The sequence below is a fragment of the Marmota marmota genome, unplaced genomic scaffold (assembly GCF_001458135.2).
Source record: "Marmota marmota marmota unplaced genomic scaffold, marMar, whole genome shotgun sequence".
Lineage (NCBI taxonomy): Eukaryota > Metazoa > Chordata > Mammalia > Rodentia > Sciuridae > Marmota > Marmota marmota.
In genome coordinates, this window is record NW_026000057.1 from 4,505,778 (window position 1) to 4,528,921 (window position 23,144).

At 39.0% G+C, this 23,144-nt stretch overlaps 1 protein-coding gene across 3 annotated transcripts in view; it reads right to left on the reverse strand.

Moving 5' to 3' along the window:
* Positions 1-23,144, reverse strand: part of Slc10a7 (solute carrier family 10 member 7) — a 243,177-nt gene that overhangs the window by 56,010 nt on the left and 164,023 nt on the right. For 2 of the 3 annotated variants that reach the window (XM_048813482.1, XM_015484452.2), the window contains one exon: positions 13,376-13,411. The exons of the other annotated variant lie outside the window; for it this stretch is intronic. In XM_048813482.1, the coding sequence (XP_048669439.1) occupies positions 13,376-13,411 (36 nt within the window). The remainder of the gene's footprint in view (positions 1-13,375; positions 13,412-23,144) is intronic. 3 annotated transcript variants of the gene reach the window in all.

Here is a 23,144-nt window from a genome sequence, read left to right on the forward strand (position 1 = left end):
CCCACCCTTAAGAGTTTCTGATTCAGAAAGCCTAAGGAGAATATGGGGGAGGGTAGAATGGTGAGAATTTGCATTTCTAATAAAGGTTCCAGGAGGTGGTGCTGTTAAGCTGAGGTTCACACTTTGAGAACCAGTACTCTAGCACCACATAGTAGGTACTCAATAAATCTGTTAATTAGTGAATGGCTACAATAAGTAGGTTAAAAAAAAAGGAGCTTGACAAGGTTTCCTTTCCATTCTTCCAACTCCATTCAGCTGAGTTACAAAGTTCCACTCAACTCATAACCTAAGAAAGGATCACACTGGCCTCCCACCCCACTGTGTCCTATAAATACAGCAGCGACATTTTTTGTGCACTTCTATGTGGCAGTCACTGCTTTTCAATGCTAAATGTGTGTCCAACAGTTTAATATTCAGCACTCCCTTGAGAGAAACTAGTTCCTACCCCCATTTTCATATGAGGCAACAGTGACACAAGTTAAACAACTTGGCCCGGGTCATGAAAGTTTGAAGAGACAAAGCCAGGATCTAAATCCAGAAATGTAGCTCCAAAGCCCTCTCACTTCATATTAATTACACTGCATATTAATTACAGACGACACAGGAACCAGAGATGGGGAAGGGGGCAGAGTGGAAGCCCAAACTGGCCTCTCCTTTCCTCACCGATGTGAGAATGGCAGGGGTGGGGGAGGCGAGGGGGTTTGGGGGAGGCATGCAGGAGAACATGTGTCCATCTGCCTCCATGGGTTGGGGAACAGGTTCCTTTCTCAACTGGGGTTCCTGATCTGAATTACAGGAAGCAGGAGATGATGTGAGTGGCTATTTTCTCAACACTGCCAAGGAGGGTAGTGACTGGTAGGGCTGGGGTGGGGTAGATGCCTCACAGAGGAGTTAATGCAGTGCACACACTGGATGCCGTAAGGCATTAGGGCCTCATTTTCTAACCTGGCAGAGAAGGGCTAAGTGGAAGCAGGACTGACTGCCATCAATCCACTCAATTTAGAAATTATTTCATTTGTAAAGAATCGGGGAGTTGAGTCGGTAAATATTTTGGGGCCAAACTAACCAGACTCAGGAAGACAAACGAGTGACAATTTCTGATGAAGAGACGCTGACTGTCTGCAGAATCACACTCATCAACCAGCAGTTAGAAAACAGATGGTGCGTTTTAAATCACTCCTGTAAGTGAGCTGACCTGTAAACTGTCATTAATGCACAGGGTCTTCACTGGCTCTGCTGTGTAATCAGCCTTTTATCTCCTATCAGGGAAATCCATTAGCCACAGGCAACGCCACTATTTGTGTCTCTTCTCAGCTATTAAAACATTATTGTATTAAATAATTCACCCTTGATGATTGGCCTTCACTTTCATTAGCATCATATTCAGGGGAAAATAAGAATAGATATTTACAGTTTATACCATAGAACGATGAACATGAAACCTCTCTGGCTAGAAAATCAGGAAGCAGCAGCTTCAGGCGTAGAACAGAATTTGTTCCTTTCCCACCCCATTTCCATTCTCCCTACACGGCCAAGAACCCCAGCCCCGGGAGAAGGAGGACAGGGAGGGACAAGCTGTCTATCCCATCTAACTCTTGCACCTGCTTTCTTCAGACACACCAGACTCATATCTCCTTCCTGTTCCAAAACCAAGCATTTAGACAGGAGAAGGGAGAGTCTCCCAAATCTTTCCAGAATTCTGCCTTTCCCCATGAACTACGGTTCTGTCTTTCCTGCATTCCCTGTGCCCCTTCTTCACAGGGATACCTGCAAACTAAGTTGACTACTTACACACAATTGATGAGTTACGTGTATATCAGGTGACGGACTCAATGTGAAAATGATGACAACTTTATCAACATTAGGAAAAATGGTGGTTATACAGTCATAATGATTCAGTTGCTTGCATCAAACTAAAATTGGGTTATCGAATAGAAGGAGTATTTAAGTAGAAGAATTGATCTTTTTCTAGCCAAGTGGTCTTTTTTTCTTCTCTGAGAAATCAAGAACAAAATAGGCTTTAATGACTTTTTTAAAGATAAAAAATTACATAGAACATGGCTTCACTTTTGTTTATATGCAAATGTGTACCTTCTATTTTATTGAGGTATAACTGATAATATCACATAATTCAAGGTATATGACATGAGGCTTTGATATATGTAAACTATGAAATATTCACCCCAGTCAAGCTGTTTAACATATCTATCATCTCATCTAGTTTGCTTTTTATTTATTTGGTGAGAATACTTAAGATCTACTCTTAACAAGTTTTAATTGTGCAATAAATGATTACTAACTAAAGAAACCATGCTGAAATGCCTAGAACTTATTCACCTTACAATGGCAACTTTTTTTCTTTAAGTATTTTTATTAGTTATTGATGGACCTTTATTTATTTATTTGCTTATATGTGGTGCTGAGAATGGAACCCAGTGCCTCACACATGCTAGGCAAGCATCTATCACTGAGCCACAACCCCAGCTCTACAACGGCAACTTGGTACCTAGTTCTCCTGCCCCAAACCCTGTACCTCTCTTCTACTAAGTTTCTATGAGTTTGACTTTTTTAGATTGTTCATATTAAGTGAGATCATGCAGCACGCAGTATTTGTCTTTCTGGCTTATTTAATTTAACTTAAAATCCTCCAGCTTTATACGTGTTGTAATTTAATAACACGTAAAATGCTAGTTTAAAATGTAAGATGAAAAGATTACCTTCCATAATTTTGATAGAAACTTTTTTTTTTTTTCAGTGCTGGGGGTGGAACTTAGGGCCTTGTACATACTTAAAACCTCAATCTACCACTGAGCTATGCCCCAGCTCTGATGGAAACTTACTGGTCATGGTCATGATTTGGGTTACAATAAACTGTAAATTGATATTTTCTAACATAAAGAGGGCAGCTTCCAGGACATGGAGAGCAGAGGCAGATGTACACAGAGGCGTCAAAGAACAAACTTTACTCCCTATTCCCTGACAAAAGGCTTGATCTTGTCCATCTGGAATTTGTTTTGGAACCAGAGCTTCTCAATTTACTCCCTCAAATAGAACAAATGCTTACGTTCCTTTAGGAGGGTGCTCAAGGCTTGGTAACCAACAGGTTAGTGCAATGGCTCCCACTCTGGCAGGACCCTATGCCCCCCAGAGCTGGTGCTAGAGGGGGACCAAAGGGTAAGGGAGAAGGAGGCTAAGAGATAGCTGCCGCCAGCTCATTTTGTGTCTCCACCTCACTCCTGTTAGGTCGCAGGAGTTTCAGGCCAGCAATGAATTTGATATCTCTGGTCACTGGTCCTTAAGAGGGGAAGGAGTTGATCAATGTCGCCTCTAATGCGTTTGAAAGTTGCTTAGAAGGCTTCTCCTTGCATTCCCTCCCCAATTATGGGTCAGTAAGGTGGGGAGCCCTGGCACGAGCATTTATTAAAGTTACCACTGGTTATTGTTCTTCACTAAATTCTGAGAACAACCTCTCTGTGATTTACACATGCAGTAAGAAGACAAGCTATTAAGGACTCCAAGAGGAGAAAATTCATCTTCACCTTCTTTAGAAACAAACACTCTGGGCAAGAGGCTGAGAAACTGGCTCCTCTGAGGAGCAACTGGGGCAAATGGCTAGTTCCTCTTTGAGTGCTTTATGTTTATTTTTAACATTCTATGTATCTCACACATGTGACCATCAATTATGCAACCACAATTGAGAACACAGTGTAAAAAATAATCCCCGTATTATACATGACATTAATGGCTGTATATATTACTTTTGTTGATGGTGATGCAATTAAAAATTTTTTATCACAGGCAGCCAATTACCAGGGAAATAATTGTTGATTATAGATTCAAAGGCCACCCCTGATCTTTCTGACCCAGACCTCTCCCTTCTATGAATTTCTATTAAACTCAGTCTGAATGACAATTTAACAGTTACTTTTTTCTCTAAATTCTTCCCATATTCTTTATTCCTGTTTACCCACAATAAGCAATAATTATGCCTCATTCTTCTTTGTCTCCCACATTACTTAGATTACAGATGTTTAAGAAACAGTAACTGAATGCTGATAATATATCTTAAAAAGAAACTGTGTCTCCATGAAGGCAGGCTTTGTAGGAATAACCTGGAAGGATCATTCAAGGAGAGGAAGCCCAGGGTAAAAAGGTCTTGTGTTCTTTACCAGTTAGCTAGTCTCAAGTTATGTAATCTTCTTGGACCTCTGTTTTCTCATACAAAGTGAGGATAACACCAACCTTTAAAGGTAGTCAGGTTTGTTACATGGGCCTATGCATAAAATACACATAATAGCTACTCAATAAACATTACCTTTCCCACCCATCCTGGAAAAAAAAAGGTGTTGTATGCAGTGTTGTGACCATGCAAGTCTACTGGACTTAAGAACTGCTGAAATGGAAACTAACTGAAGAGACAGGCAGGTCAGGGGGACGCGGTAGCCTGGAAAGAGGCTGGTGTGTATGCATTGTGTGTATATGTATTGGTGTACGTGTACACATTTGTATGTGTGTATATACGTCTAATTACCACAGTGCCTTATAAATATCTATCTACTTGACTAGGGGCCAAGTTATAAGAGATTGATCGACACAGCAGCATAGCCAGTAGCTAGTGGTGCCCCCATTTACTTAAGGGGTGCTTATATGATACCGAATGGGTAAGCATGTAGGTAAATGCCAAATATCCAAATATCCCCTACGTAGGAAAATAGTGTCACCTATAAACTCTGAGGATACTGGCTTTCAATAGTGGTCAAAGTTTGGACCCTAGTTTCAAGAGGTATTGAAGTTTAATTGACCTTGATGGCTGGGAAGAGCAGAGGTAAGGCTTTCCATAGTACAAACATTAAGTGTTACTGATCTTCCTGTGCCAAGCATGAACTTATTTGAATAAAATGGTGGTCTGCAAAACTTTGGGATTTGGGACCATAACAACATAATCCAATATATGGTTTCCTTCAATCACAATTCTGTGGGATTAGACTGACTTGTTTTTATGGTTTGAACAGTCATCTTTGTGCTTCTTTACCTTAACTTTCAAGGGGAGTAAGATAAAAGATTAGACATTGCTTCCTTGCATTCCTCTTCTTAGGGTCTGCCTCATGTGGCTGGAAGAAGTTGTGAAGTAGTTACTGTGAAACTTCAGGGGTACAGGAGCCCATAAAGGGGCCTTCACCCCGCCCAATGATGGCCCTGGCACTGCTGACCAGAATTAAAACCCAACAGCCTGACTTCACAGCTGAGCTGCTTCACCCAGCACGGGGCCTCATCCTCCTAAACATCACACCACACTACTTTTAAGTTTTATAGTCTCTCTCCTTCAATCTTCTCTACTATATGCTGCTGAATAAAGAACATAATAATGGCTGCTAAACATACTGTTAGTGATAAACCACATTAAAGGAAAGGAAAGAGAGGCAAGTTTAAGTGATGTTAGACATAGAAGAAAATCAGAACTATGCCTATGAAAAAATCTGAAGCAAGCAGGAGATCCCTTGAGAAACATTGGTAGTTTCTATCACTGTCCCCTGCTCCTCAAATTAAAATGTTTCTTTCAGCCTGAAATTCATGCAAGAAACCACCTTCTATTTAATGAAATGTTTTGTATTTAATAATCTCCTTTGAAATATGATGATACTGGGATACTCAGAATTTCTACCTTGACTTTTAATTATCTGTGTCCATATCCTAGTGTCTTTTTTAAACCATAAGCTCTTTCAGGGAAGGGTCAGTGTTACAGTTTAGACATGTGGTTCCCCCAAAAGCTCATGTGTGAGGCAGTGCAAGAAATTTCAGAGGTGAAGTGACTGGGTTATGATCAGAGCATTAATCCACTTGAACAGAGTAACTGGGTGGTAATTGTAAGTAGGTAGAGTGTGGCTAGAGGAGGCGGGTAATTGGAGGAATGCCTTTGGGGTACATATTTTGTCCCTTGTCTAGAGTGTTCATCTCTCTTTGCTTCCTGGTGCCATGTCCTGAGCTGCCTTCCTCCACCATACTCTTCTGCCCTGATGTTATGCCTCACCTTGGGCCCAGAACAATGGAGCAATGGAATCAGCTATCCTTTGGATGAAACTACTGAAACTGTGAGCTCCAAATAAACTTCCTCCTCTAATTGTTCTTGTAAGGTCTTTTGGTCACAGAGGCAAAAAAAAAAAAAAAACTAACTAAAATAATCAGTGTCAGATTAATACTCAAATATGGTATAAAATACTAGGTGTTTTGTTTAATAATATTGAAAAAAGTAATTTATTTTTCAGAGCAAATAAAAGACTTTATGAGTATGGCTGTGATCTAACCTCCTAACCATTTATTTATTTACCATTTGGATCATTCTAGTCATTAATTACTCAATCACCTTTCTACTGCCCTCCTTCCAGCAAATATTTATTGAATACCTGGCACTGGAGGTAAGGTCATGAATAAGACATGCATGATTCCTAGTCCAATAGAAGCTAAATCTTGTGAACACTTAACACTTATTATTTCATAAGGAAAATGACTAAAAAAATTTCAAGTAGTAAATTTATATGTACAGTTTTTAAAGCTGGACAAGGTCTTAATTAACCCCCAAGACAAATTTCATGGACTGAAGTATCTGTACTCACAAAATAAATAAAGGGAATGGTTGCCCTTGCCCAAGTCAGATAACAGGTAATGTGTATGAAAATGCTTTGGGTTTTGGGTTTGCTATGGTCTGAATGTTACCATGCCCTACAACAAGTTCACAAGTTGAACCCCTACCCCATTAAGAGGTAAGCTTTGTGGAGGGGAGTAGGTCACGATTGCTGCCCTCATGAATGGGATTAGTATTCCTATAAAGGAGACCCTAGGGAGCCAGTTGGCTCTTTCCATCATTCGAGAATACAGCAAGAAGGAGCCATCTATGAACCAAAAGCATGCCTTCGCCACATACAGAATCTGCCTTGATCTTGAACTTTCCAGGCTTCAGAAGCATGAGAAATTAATATCTGTTGTTTGTAAAGTCACCTGGTTTATGGTATTTTATTATAGCAGCCTGAACACACTAAGACAGGATCTTAGGAATAAAAGGTAATATTTCAGGAAAAGTTTCATTGTTCTTCCTGTGACTGTGATACTCATAGTAGAATCATTTACATATATGATTATAAGATTATAGATTATACATGGTTATAGAATCTTATGGTTTAAAATTCAGCCCATCACTAAGGTCTGAAGCGGTAGAACTGTTGCTGCATTTCAGATGAGAGAGAGGAACCTGGGCGTCCTTCTTGGAATTATTTTCTGTTTTTCTCTATGAAGTGTGAAATTTAAGTAGCTAACATCTGCATGGTTATAACATGCTTCCACATACATTTACTCACTACTTCTTATCATAATTTTCAATTTACAGAGGTAAAATCTGACACCAAGAAAGTAGATTATTATTATATAACTGGTATTTACTATAAATTAAACCAAAATTTTATGCTTTGTCACTTTACTGTGCCACCTCTCTACAAATAGAAAATGACAGAAACAGTTTTTGGAAAGGCCCACAATGACCACTATCTTGTTTAAACCAATAGTTGCTTCTCAAACTTCATTTATTTGAACTATTAGCAGCATTTGAAGTAGTTGATCATTGCCCCCCTTTTGAAATACATTCTCAGCTAGACTTCTGGAATATCAAAATCTCTTGGTGTTCCTTCTAGGCAAATTGGCCATTCCTTGGCCTTCCTTGCTGTTCTCTTGATATAGTAATGCTCTAGGCCTTGAACTCTTGTATCTTCCTTTTCTATTCTCCATTTGCTTCTAGTCTAACTTAAAATCCACCTCAGTGCTGACCTCTCAAAGTGAATATCTCTAGTTCAGACTCCCCTTGGATTCCACTGTCAATTGCTTACCCGAGGTCTCTACCTAGCTGTCTAAAAGGCAGCTCAGTCTGAACACAGTGAATACTGAACTCTATATAGAGTTTCTTCAACCCGCTCAACCTTACAGTTTTCCCTGTCTTAGTAAATAGCAACTAAATTCTTCAATTGCTGTGGCTTGGAGTCTTCCTGACTCTTCTTTCTCTCATAACCTTCGTTCAGTCTCAGTTCTACTTTCAAGTTCTATTTCCAACTACTTCCCACCACATTTATCCAATCACTCTAGTGCAAGCTAACAGTATCTCTTGTTATGATATTGAAATATCTATCTAATGGTCTTCTTGCCTCCACACTCATCCCTTTACAATCTATTCTCAACCCAGCATCTAGAATCATCCTTTAAAAAAGTATATGTCAGAACATGCCATTCCCTTGATCAAACTCACGTACTAGCTTCCTGTTAATACAATCCCAGTGAAGTACTGGGACTGGCCATCCTCAGAGTCTTAACATTTGCTCTTGGCTCAGCCTGGATTTCCCACCCTAGGTATCCACATGGCTCCCTCCTTCACTTTCATCAGGTCTGGCCAAATGTCATTTCAAGAGAGACACCTTTCCTGAATCATTCTTTTAAAAGGAATTCCAGAACATGCAGTTCCCTTGATCAAAACCCATTTAATAATATCCCATTTCTCTCAAATTAAAATTGCAAGTCCTTACAAAGGACTTTGAGGTTCTATATCATTTGGCCCCTCCCATGCCTCTGACACCAGAAGACTCACTCCTTTATCTCTGCTAGGTCTTTGCTCAAATATCCCTTTCACAGAGAGTCAGAACTTGACCATCCTAATTAAAACAGAACCTTCTCCCTGACTCCACCCTGGCATTTCTTATTTCCCTTCCTTACTTTATTTTCTCTGCAGCACTTAGCATCCACCTTCCACACTGTATTTCTACTTGGCTGGTTCTTTCCATTTTTGCATATAACTTCCATGAGAGCACAGACATCCTTTTTTATCCTCTTTTTGCTCATTGCTATATCCTGGCACCCAGGAAAGTACCTGGAGGAGGAAGAACTCAATATAGATGGGGGGATGTAGCTCAGTAGTAGACTGCTTGCCTAGTATGTGTAAGGTCCTGGGTTCCATTGCTAGTACTGAAGGGGTGGGGGAGAATTCAATACATAGATTGAACAAGTGATGAATAGGTTTAAATAACTTAAATAAAAATTTATAAAGAATGCACAGAGGGGTTGAGGCTGTGGTTCAGTGGTAGTGCACTTGTCTGACAAGTGTGACGTACTGGTTTCCATTCTCAGCACCTCATATCAATAAATAAAATAAAGGTCTACCAACAACTTTAAAAATATTTTTAAAAATGCAGAGAAATAGAGTTCAGATAGAAAAAAGTGAGGTTTAATTTTTAAGATGAGTGCTTCTATGCTAATGGAAATGACCCAGAAGAAAGAGAAAATTTGATGATGTAGAAGAAAGAGAAATCTATATGATTTATATCACTAAGTGAGCAAGAAGAGATAGCATTACTAAAGGGACTGGCCTTAGATGAGAGTAAAAACAGTTTATCTATGAAAACAGGAGAGGTGGCAAAGAATATGACTATGAATGAAGGTAGGTGGGAATTTGTCAATTTCCTCTGATTGCTTCTCATTTCCTTATCATTTAATTTCCTTTCAGCATTAGTTGATACAAAAAGAGAGACATTAGAGATTTGAGAGGCAAGGAGAATGTGTGAAATAATTCTCCAGAGTAGAAAAGTGAATGAATTAGGGGAAGGTAGCATGAGTACCAGGCTCACTACAAGTCAGTTGTCATGAATTTGAAATGAGACCAGTGTCATGGTAGTGTTTGTGTCAGGGTGTTCAGGTACACATGTGGGAAGAGGTAGAACTGAATTGCAGCAGGCTTGGTACTTTGCCAGGGAAATACTAAGCCCTGGGTGAGCATGATTGTTGATGGTACATATAATAAAGGAATTGTACTGAGGGACCATGGGATCTGGGCTGCCTAAGATGAGATACGAGGGCATCAGGGTGAGGGTAGGCAGGGATGGGTCAAGGAATTATAAAGGTGACAAGGTAAATGATCTCACCATTCCAGTGAGTCTGAAGAATTTCTGACTTGGAGAGTAAGTCATGAATGAATATAGGACAGAGAGGATATTTGAAAATAGGATTATAGAGGAATGAAGCTTATCAGCAGTAGCAAAGTCAAGGGACTGACTATTGGGACAGTTGGCTGAGATGAAGTGGAAGTCAACCTTTTTGGAGAAGAGAACTCAGATGCCAGAGTACAGGAGGTCACATATGTGAAGCCTGAAAACACCAAGTACTGGTGCACTGTTAAGAAGAAAACAATGGAGGATGCTAACACTTTTTTGGACTGATACAAAATGAACTGGGTACTACTGATAACTATGACAAGGAGGGGAAACAGATGGAATTGATGTATTGGCATAGCATTCACACACACATACACAAACACACACACACAACTGAACTCAGTGGTGCTTTGCAACTGAACTTCATCCCCAGCCCTTTTTAAAAGTTTTGAGCCAGGGTTACCTCAAACTTGTGATCTTCCTTCCTCAGCGTCCTAAGTAGCTAGGATTACAGGTCTGCACCACCACACCAGGTGTACTGGCATAACATACAAAGGAAGCAGAAGATTTTACGCAGAAGGCATGGGAAGTGACCTGGAATTTGTGGCGAGGCACAAGGAAGAAACACCATACCCCACTTCAAGACTCAGTGACAGGAAACATGCTTGAGGCAGAAACATAAATCGGAAGACACACTTCAGTTGGAACAAGAAAGGGAAGGGGATATTCTGAGAAGAGGTTAATAACACAGGGACCTGAGATTCCATCAGCAAATACTGCCTTTCATGGCAACTAGGCCTGAATATGAGAAATGTCCATTTTCAAAATATGATAAAATAATACAATCTTCAGGGGTTGTATTAGATTCTTGGGCTTCTGTAACAAAGCCCATAAGCTGGGAAACGTAAAACAAAAGAAACGTATTTTCTCACAGCTCTGGAAGTTTGAAATCTGAAACTGAGCAGAACCATGCCACCTCTGAAGTCTGCGCAGGAGCGCCCTCCTCCGCTTCTGGATTCTGAGGCTTGCTAAGCAGTCCTTGGTGTTCCTTGGTTTGGAGATGCAGCACTCTAATCCCTGCCTTCACTGCCACATGAAGTTGTCCCTCTGTGTTTGCCTCCTCATGTGACACTGGTCATATTGGATTAAGGGCCTATCCTACTGCAATATGACCTCATCTTGGCTAATTACATTCTGCAATGATTCCCATTTTCAAAAGAAGCCACATTGTGACGTATTGGAATTTAGGACTTTAATGTATTCTTTTGGGACAACAATTCAACTCATAACAGTGGTGCAGAGAAAAAAACAGTATACCCTTTATGCACATGTTTGTATTTTAAGTCACTTAAGTTTTTGTCCCACTCAGTAAATAAGGACTGGTGGCCCCCATGTTTAAGAAATTCATGGTTTATAAAATTCACAATGACCTAAACAGAAAAAAAAGAGTATGTACTGTGCATGTGATTTAAAGTCATATAACCTATTAAGTACCTATTAAAGTGCAGTGATGTTCCTAAACCTACTGGGAGAGTCCAGTTGGCTCAAAAGGGAAGTATTCAACTTTTAAGTTGAGGGTCTTGGAGTTTCTTTCATTATTCTTATAGCTCTATTAGTTTAAAATGTTGAACTACAGCTCACAAGCTCGTGGGTCTGAGTTGGAAAGCTTGTAGAAATGTGATGCCACAACAATAATCAACTGAGAAGATCTGTTATGGCAGGGAGCTGGGAAGGAGAGGGAGAAAAGTGTTCATTTGGTTACTTCAACCACAAGCTGAAACAGGGTATCAGAGATTCCAGGCTCTGAGACACTTAAAAATATTACCCCAGGGTTCAATCACCTATTGTGGCTGTAACTTGTGTCCTGCTCTTCTTAAATGAATCTCAAGGGTAAGAAATGCCATTCGTCTGCAGTGCAGAACATCTAGGCTGTGCAGTCATTTATTGTGCATGTGCTACATACGCAGCTCTGTCCTAGTCCCTTGATGCTCAGTCAGGTCTGCATCCTGCACCCACTGAGTTCAGCTCTAGGAAAACTGGAGTCACTATCAATCACTTTAGTTTTATTAATGAGAAAATAAAGAGCAGCATATTTTTGACCTCTGTCACAGGTCATTGACTCAAGTCTTGGTCAAATAAAAGCACCACAGATGAATACCTGCAAGTCCTCACTTCTAGTTTGAGCAAGTAGGTAAGCACATGTCTTTTTTCCAAATTAATGCAAATATCCACTTTAGGTTTAATTTGACTCACTGCAAATTCTAAACTGGTGGAGTCTAAAATAATGAGGTTTGTTCTGCTGTGGGAAGTGATCTGATTACTTGACTCTTCTTACCTTCTCAGATCGGAGCCGGCATTTCAAGAGGGAGGGTGAGGCTGTGGCTTATTACTTGAAGGTAATGTCTTTCATGAAAGATGCAGAATCCAACTGTTTAGTAGGATATCTATCCCTCTCTATTTCCCACACAGCTGGTAAGAAATGAAGTCCCTCACTCTATTACTCTAATTGAATTCCAACTTGGGTAATTACACTATAATTAAATAAATTCTCCCCATAGTTTCAATTCACTGACAAATAGTGCTAGTCAAACAGCTCTATTTCACTCCCAGAAACACATCCCCACTACATTTCAGTGATAAGTGGAGTGATTTATATTTGGAAGATGTGTGTATGAAAAAATGCACAGTTCATAAAATATTTTAGGTATCATTCATGATTACATATGCTTTGCTCAGCATGAGATAACATTAATTTCTATTATAATCTTTCATCTAATTTCTCATATGCTTAGTGCCAAAAGAAATAAGGCAGTTAATTAGCATTCCTTGTTTTTCTGTACAATTCTTATGGAGTTAACCAGTGGCTTGTATCTACTTTTATTTCTACTATTATTATTATTTTTTAATTTCTAAAGCACATTTCATTTACCTTTGGAAGACAGACTGGGGAAGATATTACTGTTTCCCATTCTACAGATGAAAAAAATCAAGGCAACCTCCCCCAGGGTGAGGAGCCTAGGTGACACCAGTACCAGCCTTGGAACCTCAGCTTCCTCTGATGCCCTGGCCCACGGTTCTTTTCTGTCAAACACTGGGTCACTATCAATCACTTTAGTTTTATTAATGAGAAAATAAAGAGCAGCATATTTTTGACCTCTGTCACAGGTCATTAATTTGCAGAAATGAATGATTTAGTCAGGAGGCCTAATAACTGGGACCGAAGCTGTCCTTGGGTTTCAATATTATGGAGCCCTTTGTATCGGCATGTAACCACTGGATACAGCTCCATTGGGGGAACAGTTTGAATTGTGACGTAAAATGGTGTAGAATTCAACCTTCAATTTTATTCTAAGAATCTCTCTTAAAGGGTTGTAGACGGCTTTCATAAGAGATATTAAAGACAACATCAAAATACTCACAAAAAGCAGCAGTAACAGGGGGGTTATAACGATGCCCTGAAAGAAATAAAAGAGATAATGATCATTTATTGGTTGGCAAGAAAGACTTTTTTTTTTTTCTAATTTAAATCTGGATACAAGGAAATGCTATCCTTGTCTCTAATAAAAATCTGGGAGATCAAGAAGAGGGAGGCCCCAATTCTGGCTCTCCTACCACCATGCATCAGCATCTCCATTAGATTAGATTATTTGCTTTTTGGCATATCTGAAGGCACAGGTTTTAAAACAAGTCACTTTGATTCTTACTTTAGTGTCTTACAGAGTGGCTCTACTTTTTGGTCTTGTAAATGAATGTATCCTGCCATTCTTATCAGTTTTCAGAGGTATGAAGTTGATGTGTCGGGTGAGTTTTGCTATACTAAATTACTCATTTATGGTAAACAATAACAATTACCTAAACAATAACAATTACCTACTTCACAGTTAAATATAAGTCGATTGATTTGGTTAAGTGATATAATACCTACAGGTAATTGAGCCTATGGTAGAAGCACATACATGTGTGAAATGCAGCTGTGTTTGAAATATTATGAGGTCCTGTTGTTTTCAAACGGAGAAGTGTTGTTCTAAAAGAAAGTGTGAAATTATGCCAAGATATAAAAGAACATATTCAAGTGCAAAATTTGATTTTGTACCACAAGTTGAATAAAGTTTGAGAAGAATGAAAAAAAAAAAAAAAAAGAATACAACCACCAATCTTCCTTAAACTTGCTTTGCTCTTTTATACTTAAGTTCCCTTCCACACCATGGAAGCTGGTGGCTGGCATGCTTGCTCACTCCAAGGCTTTCAACTCTAACTTGGATAAAGTGCCCCTTTTCATAGAAGACAGGTGGTTTAGTCCCAGTTGGGGTCCTCTCCTGAGCAAAGACCACGTCAGCTGTGATGAATGAGATGTCGTGATTTTGTAATGTGAAATGATCTCCCCTAGGAAATGAGCTGGGATCTCAAAACTCATTTCACTTGATTAGACTCCATGTCTCCATGGTGGAAGGCAAGTCTTTCATCTAATTCAGCCACACAGGACCACCTCGGTCCCTCTGCCTCCCCGAGGCAGGAACGAGCAAAAGATTTGTTTTCTTCGATGACAGGGAACAGTTTGAGGCTGTTGCCGATGAGGCGGGATACAAGCTTTAAGGTTTCTTGAAGGTAAATCTTTAAAACTAAGCGTTTGAGTTGGGAGTTTACATGACAGGTTTCAGTTTTAGAGCAGCAGATGATTATCCACCCCCTTAGTTCTTCCTTTATCTCTCAACGCTTCATTATGATTTATACAAGAAAAAGCATTTCATATTTTCATTAATGCATTCTACTTGGAACTTTAAAATTTCGGAGTCTGAGGCTCTTTCTCTCTCTTTCTGTGTGTGTGTGTGTGTGAGGGAGGGAATGGAGGAAGGAAGAGACAGACAGACAGACAGACTATACACTGTGCCCAGGATCCATGTCTGGAGCACTTTGTTACTTTTGAAAACAGTGCTTTAGGTATTTATTGTTCTGGTGTGGCGCACGAGGGACTGGCTTACCATGTCTGATGTTGAACCAGGACTTTTTTGAGTATATACACACATGAATATTCTCAAACAGATTTGTTTTACTGTTAAATAATAGAATGAATGCTTCTTTATTATGTAAACTTTTACAATTGGCAAAAAGGAGTAAAACATTTTGAGTGTCATGCTTTTAAATCTATTTATTAAAACATGTATTGTGGCTTATCAACTCCACTGGTGTCTATGAAACAGGTTCTCACTAGCACATTTCAGAGAGACAAACATGCCAAATGCCAAAATTTAGAAGGCACTGTTCTTCAAGGACGTGGAATGTGGTCAGACTTTAGGATGAATTTCAACCTTTACAAGGAGACTTGGAAATAAAACAATCTGGCTATGAAGGAGCCACCCAATTTCAAGTAAATTTGTTTAAACATTTATGGAACTTCCACTTATCTGGAAGGCAAGGGTGAATCAGTGGAGGGCAAGGGTGAATCCAACGTGGTGCCTACACTTGAATAATTTATAATCCAGAGAGGGATGCTCATCTATGACCAAGGTTCAATACCGAGTGACGTATAAGAGTAAATGTACTGGTGTAAGAGGAAAAGTGGTGTGAAAGAAGTGATAATTATCTCTCTATGAGAGATCACGAGAAGAAGGAGATACTGAACACACAGGAAGAATGAATGGATACTGATCCAGTTGAAAAAGTGCAGGGTTATTCCAGGAAGAGGGAGGGACACTCAAAGCTATGAGAAGTTGAGCAGAATGGTAAGAAAGGTGTGAAGTAGAGGATCAGAGACCAGATCACCAAAAGCCTCACAGGCCAGGAGAAGGAGCTTGAAGTTCATCCTACTAACAATAGGAAATTTGTGGATTATTTAAAGGGAGGGTATAATGAGTTGGTAAACAATTTAGTATATGGAGAATGGATGTGACTTGGCTTATAACCTAACCTGGTTTTCTCTTTATCTATCAATTCACCTAAATGCAGGTAAAAGAAACTGAAAACTTGAATTAATGTTAATTAGGAAATATCAACAGCACTAATAACACTTCTAAGAAATAACGAGAGTTATGATAGAACAAGATTTTTTACCTAACAAGAAAGTGAGCACTGTGACCATTCTGGACATTTGTCTTGTATTGGAGGAATTCGTGTCACACATGGGGACACATGTTCTTCTGGATATTCATTTCGTTAATGGAATGATAATTGTATTAATAATAATACTAGCACTATTAATAATGGTATCTTACTTCAGTGTTGTCATGTATATTTGAAGATTTGACCATTCCCTATTGAAGGAGTTAGGTTACATACCAGCTCCATTTTATAAACAAGGAAACAGGCTTAGAAAAGCCAAGCAACCAAACTCAAGGCCACACAGAAAATAAATGGCAAATCCTGGACTTGAGCCAGCCTGAGCCAACTCTAAATCTTGAGCTGACTCCATTATACCATGGTCACTGGGAAGCAGATCACAGCTACCAGTATGGTTTTCTACAGAGTTGTATTCATAACATGCATGTAGTGATTAGTTGCCATATGATCTTTGTCTCAAGTTGACAACAGATTCTTAGAGATGCCGTCATTTCTGGAAAGCAGTGCACAGTTATCTGCAGGTTTCTCAGCATGAATACTTTAAATATCTACAGTCACCAACACACAATAGTTTCTTTGCAGCTCTTCCAAGGACTTATAATATTTATTTCTAAAATACGTTACTAAGTAAGGTGTATTTTCTAATTGTGAGTTAAATACTCCTCATTCTTTTTTCAAGAATGGATGTCCAAGTCCATTAATTAAACTGAATTATTATATAATGCTGAAATGTGCTTTTCAGTTGTATCAGGAAATGAGTCAGCCATGATTCTACTAACTCAGACAAGAGCACCATAATTAGGTTTTGGTGAAGTCATCATAACTATTATTAAAATAACAATAACTAATACTTATAAAGTAATTATGTCAGATACAGGGCTTTGTGCATGCTACTGTATGTCATCCTCACAGCAACCCTACACAGTGGGTACTATTATTATCCTCAAACACTAAGCTTATCTAGTGAGTCTTGGAGACGCTGGGTGATGTGGGAGGTGGCAATGCCAGGTACTGAGCCTCTAACTCTTTGGCTCCAGGGTCTGTGACTTCTGAATGGTGTACATAAAATCTTTGCAATATGAAGCTATTTCTTTAGGATTATATTTTAAGAGTAAATCTGAGATGAGCTTCAGATCCAGTATGTCTTTGTGATGACATGCAACAAATTGAGAAATAGGCCATTGTGTGACAGGGATGATACACATTTTTTTAAAATCAAGTTTTTGCAAATATCAATGTTAAAAAGGATGAAATAAAAATTTAAACTGTGACAACAATAATCATTGAAAGTGGAAAATTCAAATCAACATTTTATTTTCTATTGGTCTATAAAAGGCTCAGTTTAGGGCTGGGGATATAGCTCAATTGGTAGAGTGTTTGCTTTTCATATACAAGGCCCTGGGTTTGATCCCCAGCACAATACACACACACACACACACACACACACACAAATCTCAGTTTAATTTATTCTCCTTCCACTTTCCTAAGAGAATTCTACACAAATGGGGTGGGGGGGAACCCAAAATATGTGGTGGAAGAGCACTTCTAGCAAAAGATGTTAGCCCTCCTTGCAGATGCAAGGTCAAGACATAGTTTTTAGCATCCTTGCATCGGGGATAGCATGTAAAGCTTTTGGACGGCAACACCTGAAGCAGTCAAGTCACAAAGTGATGGCTTTCCTTGTCTCCTGAAATACTTTGAGAAAATCCATTTACACCTCTGATGTGAATGATTGGGTGAATATATTTCAATTACTTTAGTGGAAAGAAAAGAAGTGTCAAATCTGAGATACTGAGGTTTAGTTGCATTAAAATATAAACAAGAATTCTACTGTTATGTATAACTAGTTAAAACAAATAAAAAATTGATTAAAAATATAAACAAGAAACTCAAATCACATTGAAGTGTGCTAATGACAATGAGTTTCTGGACATGCAAATCTAAGGCCCTATTCTTGGATTGTGGTGGCCCCATTAAAAAAAGATATTTTCCTGTATACACATTTGAGAACATCACAGTGAATCCCTCCATCATGTACATCCACACAAATGAGATCCTAACTAGAATAAGATATAGTTCATGCTTATTAAAATTATATCAAAATGAATTCTACTATCATGTTTAACTAAAAAGAACCAATAAATAAATAAATAGACAAACAAATAAGCTTTAACCTAAAACAACAACAACATTGCCCCATGAGGCCTTACCAGCATGACAGACAGCTGGCTTGTCCCAGTGACATTACATTTCCATAAACAAACATTTATTGAGTGCTGTGTACCAGACAGACTCCAATGGTGTAGATGGAAAAGGTGAAGGTCCATGCCCAAAAGGGATTCTCATCACAGATAGCACTCAAAATTTATTCCTTTCTAATCTCAATACTTCCAGGAAGAAATCTCTCTACCATCTTACTTTCATAAGATCATAATTTTTTTTCAGACCAAAATTAAGAATATTATAAGTATATTCATATTAAGTGTTTTCTTATTAGATATGGCCCAGTATCCTTTTAGATTTCAGTCTGTCGCTGCTCCATTCAACTCACACGAGGCCAGACCCTGCTAGATGCTGAGGCATAGTGGTCAATGATGCATACACAACCAGTGTCCTCCATGGTTTTAGAGAAGACAGATACGCAAACGGCTCAGGGAGCTACAAGAGTGCCCCACAGGGAGGTGAGCACAATTAGGGTAAGAACTGAGGAGAATTAGGAGTTAACCAGGCAACAGAGGTGCAGAACAGAGGAGGGACTGAATAATGGCTCTGGGGTGAGAAGAACTTTCAGAAACTGAAAGTGAAGAATAGAGCGTGGATGTGGTTGTGAGAGATGAGGTTAAAAGTCAGATGATGTAGGCAGTCAGGCCTAATAATCTATGGCAAGGAACTATATTATTAGGCCACAGAGTTTGGGTTCATTTCAAAGCAAGAGGGAGTCACTGAAAGAACTAGGGTAGCCGTGACTGTGGCAGCGGAGCCTATGGCAATGACACCATATCTACAGTTAGGCTAAAATCACTCTGGGTACAGCTTAGAGAAGGAGTCAAAACTGAAGGGGGAGACTCATAAGGAGGTGGTTCAGTTCATACTCCAGGCAGGAACCGATATGAGCTAAAGTGATAGAATCTTAGTGATCAATATAGATAAACCAGATGCAAAAAGAATTTGAAACCAGACTGGCCAATTAACTGAGTATGGGGGTGTATGATAACAAGAAAGATAAGATTATTCCTTAGTTTTCTGAATTAAGTCATTCTTGACTAAAGAGGACATCATAGAGCCAATTTCTGAGCCAAGGTAGCATTGGAAATGAATCTTATGGGAAGATTATAAATTTGAGGTATTCTCAAGGTCTCCAGCTGGAGATATTCTAAGTAGCTGGATGGATGAGACTGAAGCTCAGAGTAGAATCTGGGTGTAGTGACTGAGTCCCCAGCACATGAAAGAAGAAGAGAAGAAGTTAAGGATCATAAAATACAGGCTGAAGCCCATCAGAGGCCTAGAGGAAAACAATTTCAAAGAAATGACTAATGTGGAAGTTAAACTGTAGTGGATTGATGGCTAAGAAGCAGAGTGGGGAAGACAATGCTTTCAAGAAATCTTGGTATAACAAGGAGAAGAGAAATGGAGCAGGAACTTGAAGGGAATGAGGGGTAAAGGAGGTTTGTTGTTCTTGATTGTTTTGTTTTGTTTGTTCTGGATAGGGAAACTTGAGGATTCTCAAAATTCATAGAAAAGAGGTAAAACAGGTCGGAGGAATAGAAACTTGGGAGAAAAAGAATGATACATACTGCACCAGCAGAGGCAGCAAGACGTTCTGGCACACAGCTAGAGGGTTTAGCTACAGAAAGAAGGTGGTGGTGGTGTGTGTGTGGGGGGGGAATGTGAATCTCTTCCTTGTACAAGAAAAGGATAATGGAGGTTCAGGTGAAGACAGACCTGTAAATTTGATGTCAGAAAGGTGAAGGAATTTCATTTAAAAGCTTCTCTCTTCTTTATTAAGTAGTCGGTAATAGATTTTATTGAGGGAAGGTGGGTACAGAGGAAGGAAAAGTCAGCAAATGGAGACCTATGCTAGGACTAATGAATGAGCATGTCTAAAATTGGGGAGTGTCTGAAGTTTATCACACTTTGCAGATAAGAAGCTTGTCTGCCACATTCCAGGTATGCTGGCAGAAGACACAAGACTCTGGGGTCAAGGACAAAGGATTTTGTCACAGTCTAAGCTTGTTGCTGGTCGTGGTTTCTCCCACCCTGAAGTTAAGCAGAGTGATGTGTATGGGGTCAGGGGATACTGTACAGGCAGTGGGCTCTGTTACAGGTGAGGAATACTAAACTTTGGGAACCTGAATCTTTTATAATAGGTAGGAAGCAAATCTGTCCTTTGCTCCTGAGAGTGGAATTCTATTTCTTTCTTTCAAGGCTGCTTGCTATGCAAACATCCCTGTAAAAACTTCACAATAAAGGGCAATCAATGTCTCTGCTCAAGAAATGTACAAGAATATAAGCACATCAAGATTTGTCTTCCAACAGAGGAAACATCCAGAAGAGCACACCAGTTTATGCTAGTTATCTAAATATGTGAGTTATCAAGTTCATTATTGCTGCTTTTACACATCATCACTGGGCTAATATCTTTGTGCAAAGAAAGGATAATCAATTGAAATGGCCAGATGTTAACTTCCTAGGTAACCTTCCTAGGTAACACTGATGTTACCTTCCTAGGTAACACTGATCCTCTATTATTCTTTGGTCACTTTCATTCAAACAGATAAGATGCTAATCAACTGAACTAACTTCTGACTCTTATCACACACACCCCCCTTTTGCGTGTATAGTCTTTTTAAATAGGGGAATCTGCTGTCTTTTTGAAATCCAGATCCTCATTAGACTGAAATGTGGTCTGGGGACTAGCTTCATTGGCCTTCCCTGGAAGCTAGTCAGAACTGCTGAACCTTAGGCTCCACCCAGACTTATTATATCATAATCTGCATTTTAGTAAGATCTCTGGATAATATGTAGGTACAGTGAAATTCAGGAAGAATGGTTTTAGACTCTAGAGCAGGAGCTGGCGAATGTTTTCTGTGTAGGGCCAGATAATAATTATTTTACGCTTGCAGGCCATGCTGTGGCAATTACTCCACTCTGCTGTTGCACCTGGAAAGCAGCCAAGGACAACAGGTAAACAAACGGGCATGGCCGCAGTTGCCTCAAGGGCTGTGGTTGGCAGGTCTCTGCTCCAAAGTACTGCTTTGAATTAGCAATTATATTTCAAAAAGAGGTAAGTGTAACGCACTTTTATTTTTAATAACTTGGCTTTTATTTAACCTGTGTTCACTTCTAAACATCACAGTTTGTTCCTTTGTGACTCCTTATAAGCTACTATATAATTAACCAATCGTTTTTTTTTTTCCTAGACAGACATCAAAATTACTAGTTAGCAGTGTGCATAGTCCACTTTCTTCCTCTTTTTGATATTTAGAGTGATATCTGTACATCTCCAGCTGTTGGTTCTGTTCCTTTTCTTTATGATTTGTCAAAAATAACATTCAGCATTCTCAAATGTTACTTTTCTCAGGACTCTATGAAGTAATTTGTCCAAGCCAGCAAATACAGCCTACTTATCTTGAGCCTGGTGGTTTCCTTTGGTCAATATTGACTTTACAATTTCTAATCTGAAGATGGTTCTTCTTGCCAAGGATGGTGGAGCAAAGGGAAGGGCTGGGGGATGGGGTGGGGATTAGGATGCTGAAGGGGTTCTAATATCCAGAGCTATAGAGTAGATAAAGGATACTCCCCAAAACACAAAAGAGAAATACGTACAGTACTAATTACAACTAATATAGTGATAGGTGTTAAAAATGAAAAATAATAACCAAACTCATGATTTGTCCATTTATTTTTTAACTGAAAAAGTGAATCTTCTTCTCAGGCCATGTAAATTCATTGACCTGTATTAAACTGTTAACTTCTGACTTGATTTTTTTATTTTATATCTAGATTATATGTGACAAAAATGATCTGAAATTTATTTAAAACCCAAAGCAAATAGATGTGGAAATTTTCTTTATTTTCCAATAAATTTTCATGTAAATGTTTTCTTAGTTTATAGATTTAAAATGCAATCCATGGCCTTCCAAAGAAGGTAATAGACCAAGGAGGCAGCAAGAGGAAATCAAGTAAAATTTTAGTTTTTGATGACAAATTATAAAGACACAGGTAAGACAGTTAAGGCAAGATCTTAGCTGTGCAAATCTTCTCTGTAGGCACACAGCTGCAGTCTGAAGGCTTGCAGTTTGTTCCCCTAGGACAAGGGCAGATGGACCCATTAGTAGCACAGCAAACACTAAGCACAAGAAATACAGCTCTTGAAAAATTTCAACAGGAGATTCCATGTTACCAATGGTTGGTCGAAGCGCCTATGGCTGAAACATACACAGGAGCTTGTAGTGTTTCTTGCTTCAGTTGATGCCGGATGCTGCCAACATTTACTGAGGTATATTACGTACTAGGAACTGTGCTAAGTACTTTTCAAACATTATCTAATTTAAAATCCCCATAAGTAAATTGGTTGTCTCAATTTCATAGGTGAGAAAAAAAGGGGCTTACAGACTATGGCTAAGCTGTGGGAAGTGTCAGGAAGTAGAACCCAGCAAAGAAATCAAAACAAAAGCCGAGGGATCAGGAAATGATTCTAGATGAAGAAAAGGTGTTTTAAAAAGCATACAGGAGGAAGTAGGAAATTTGAAAGAAAATATATTCAGGAAATGGATTATAGGAAATTAATACAAAACATGTAATATAAAAAAATAGGGTCAAAGATTATGTATTTATCTATCAATTATCTATCTAACTCTCTTAGGTCACTAGAGTGAAGTGAATATTTATTCCTATTGGTTTTAAATATTTGGAGTGAATCTGCTACTCATTGAGAACAACATTCAGCTAATATTAGGCACCTAAATCAATCTTTTCTCTGAACCAATGAACAAATTAATGAATATTCACCAACGCGTCTCTCAGGCATGTCCATCTGATGAGAAGCTTTCTGAAATGCTTTAAGATCCTTGTGTTTGTAATGATACTGAGGCTAGTTCATGTTTACTGAATGCTGACTGTTCATCAGGAACT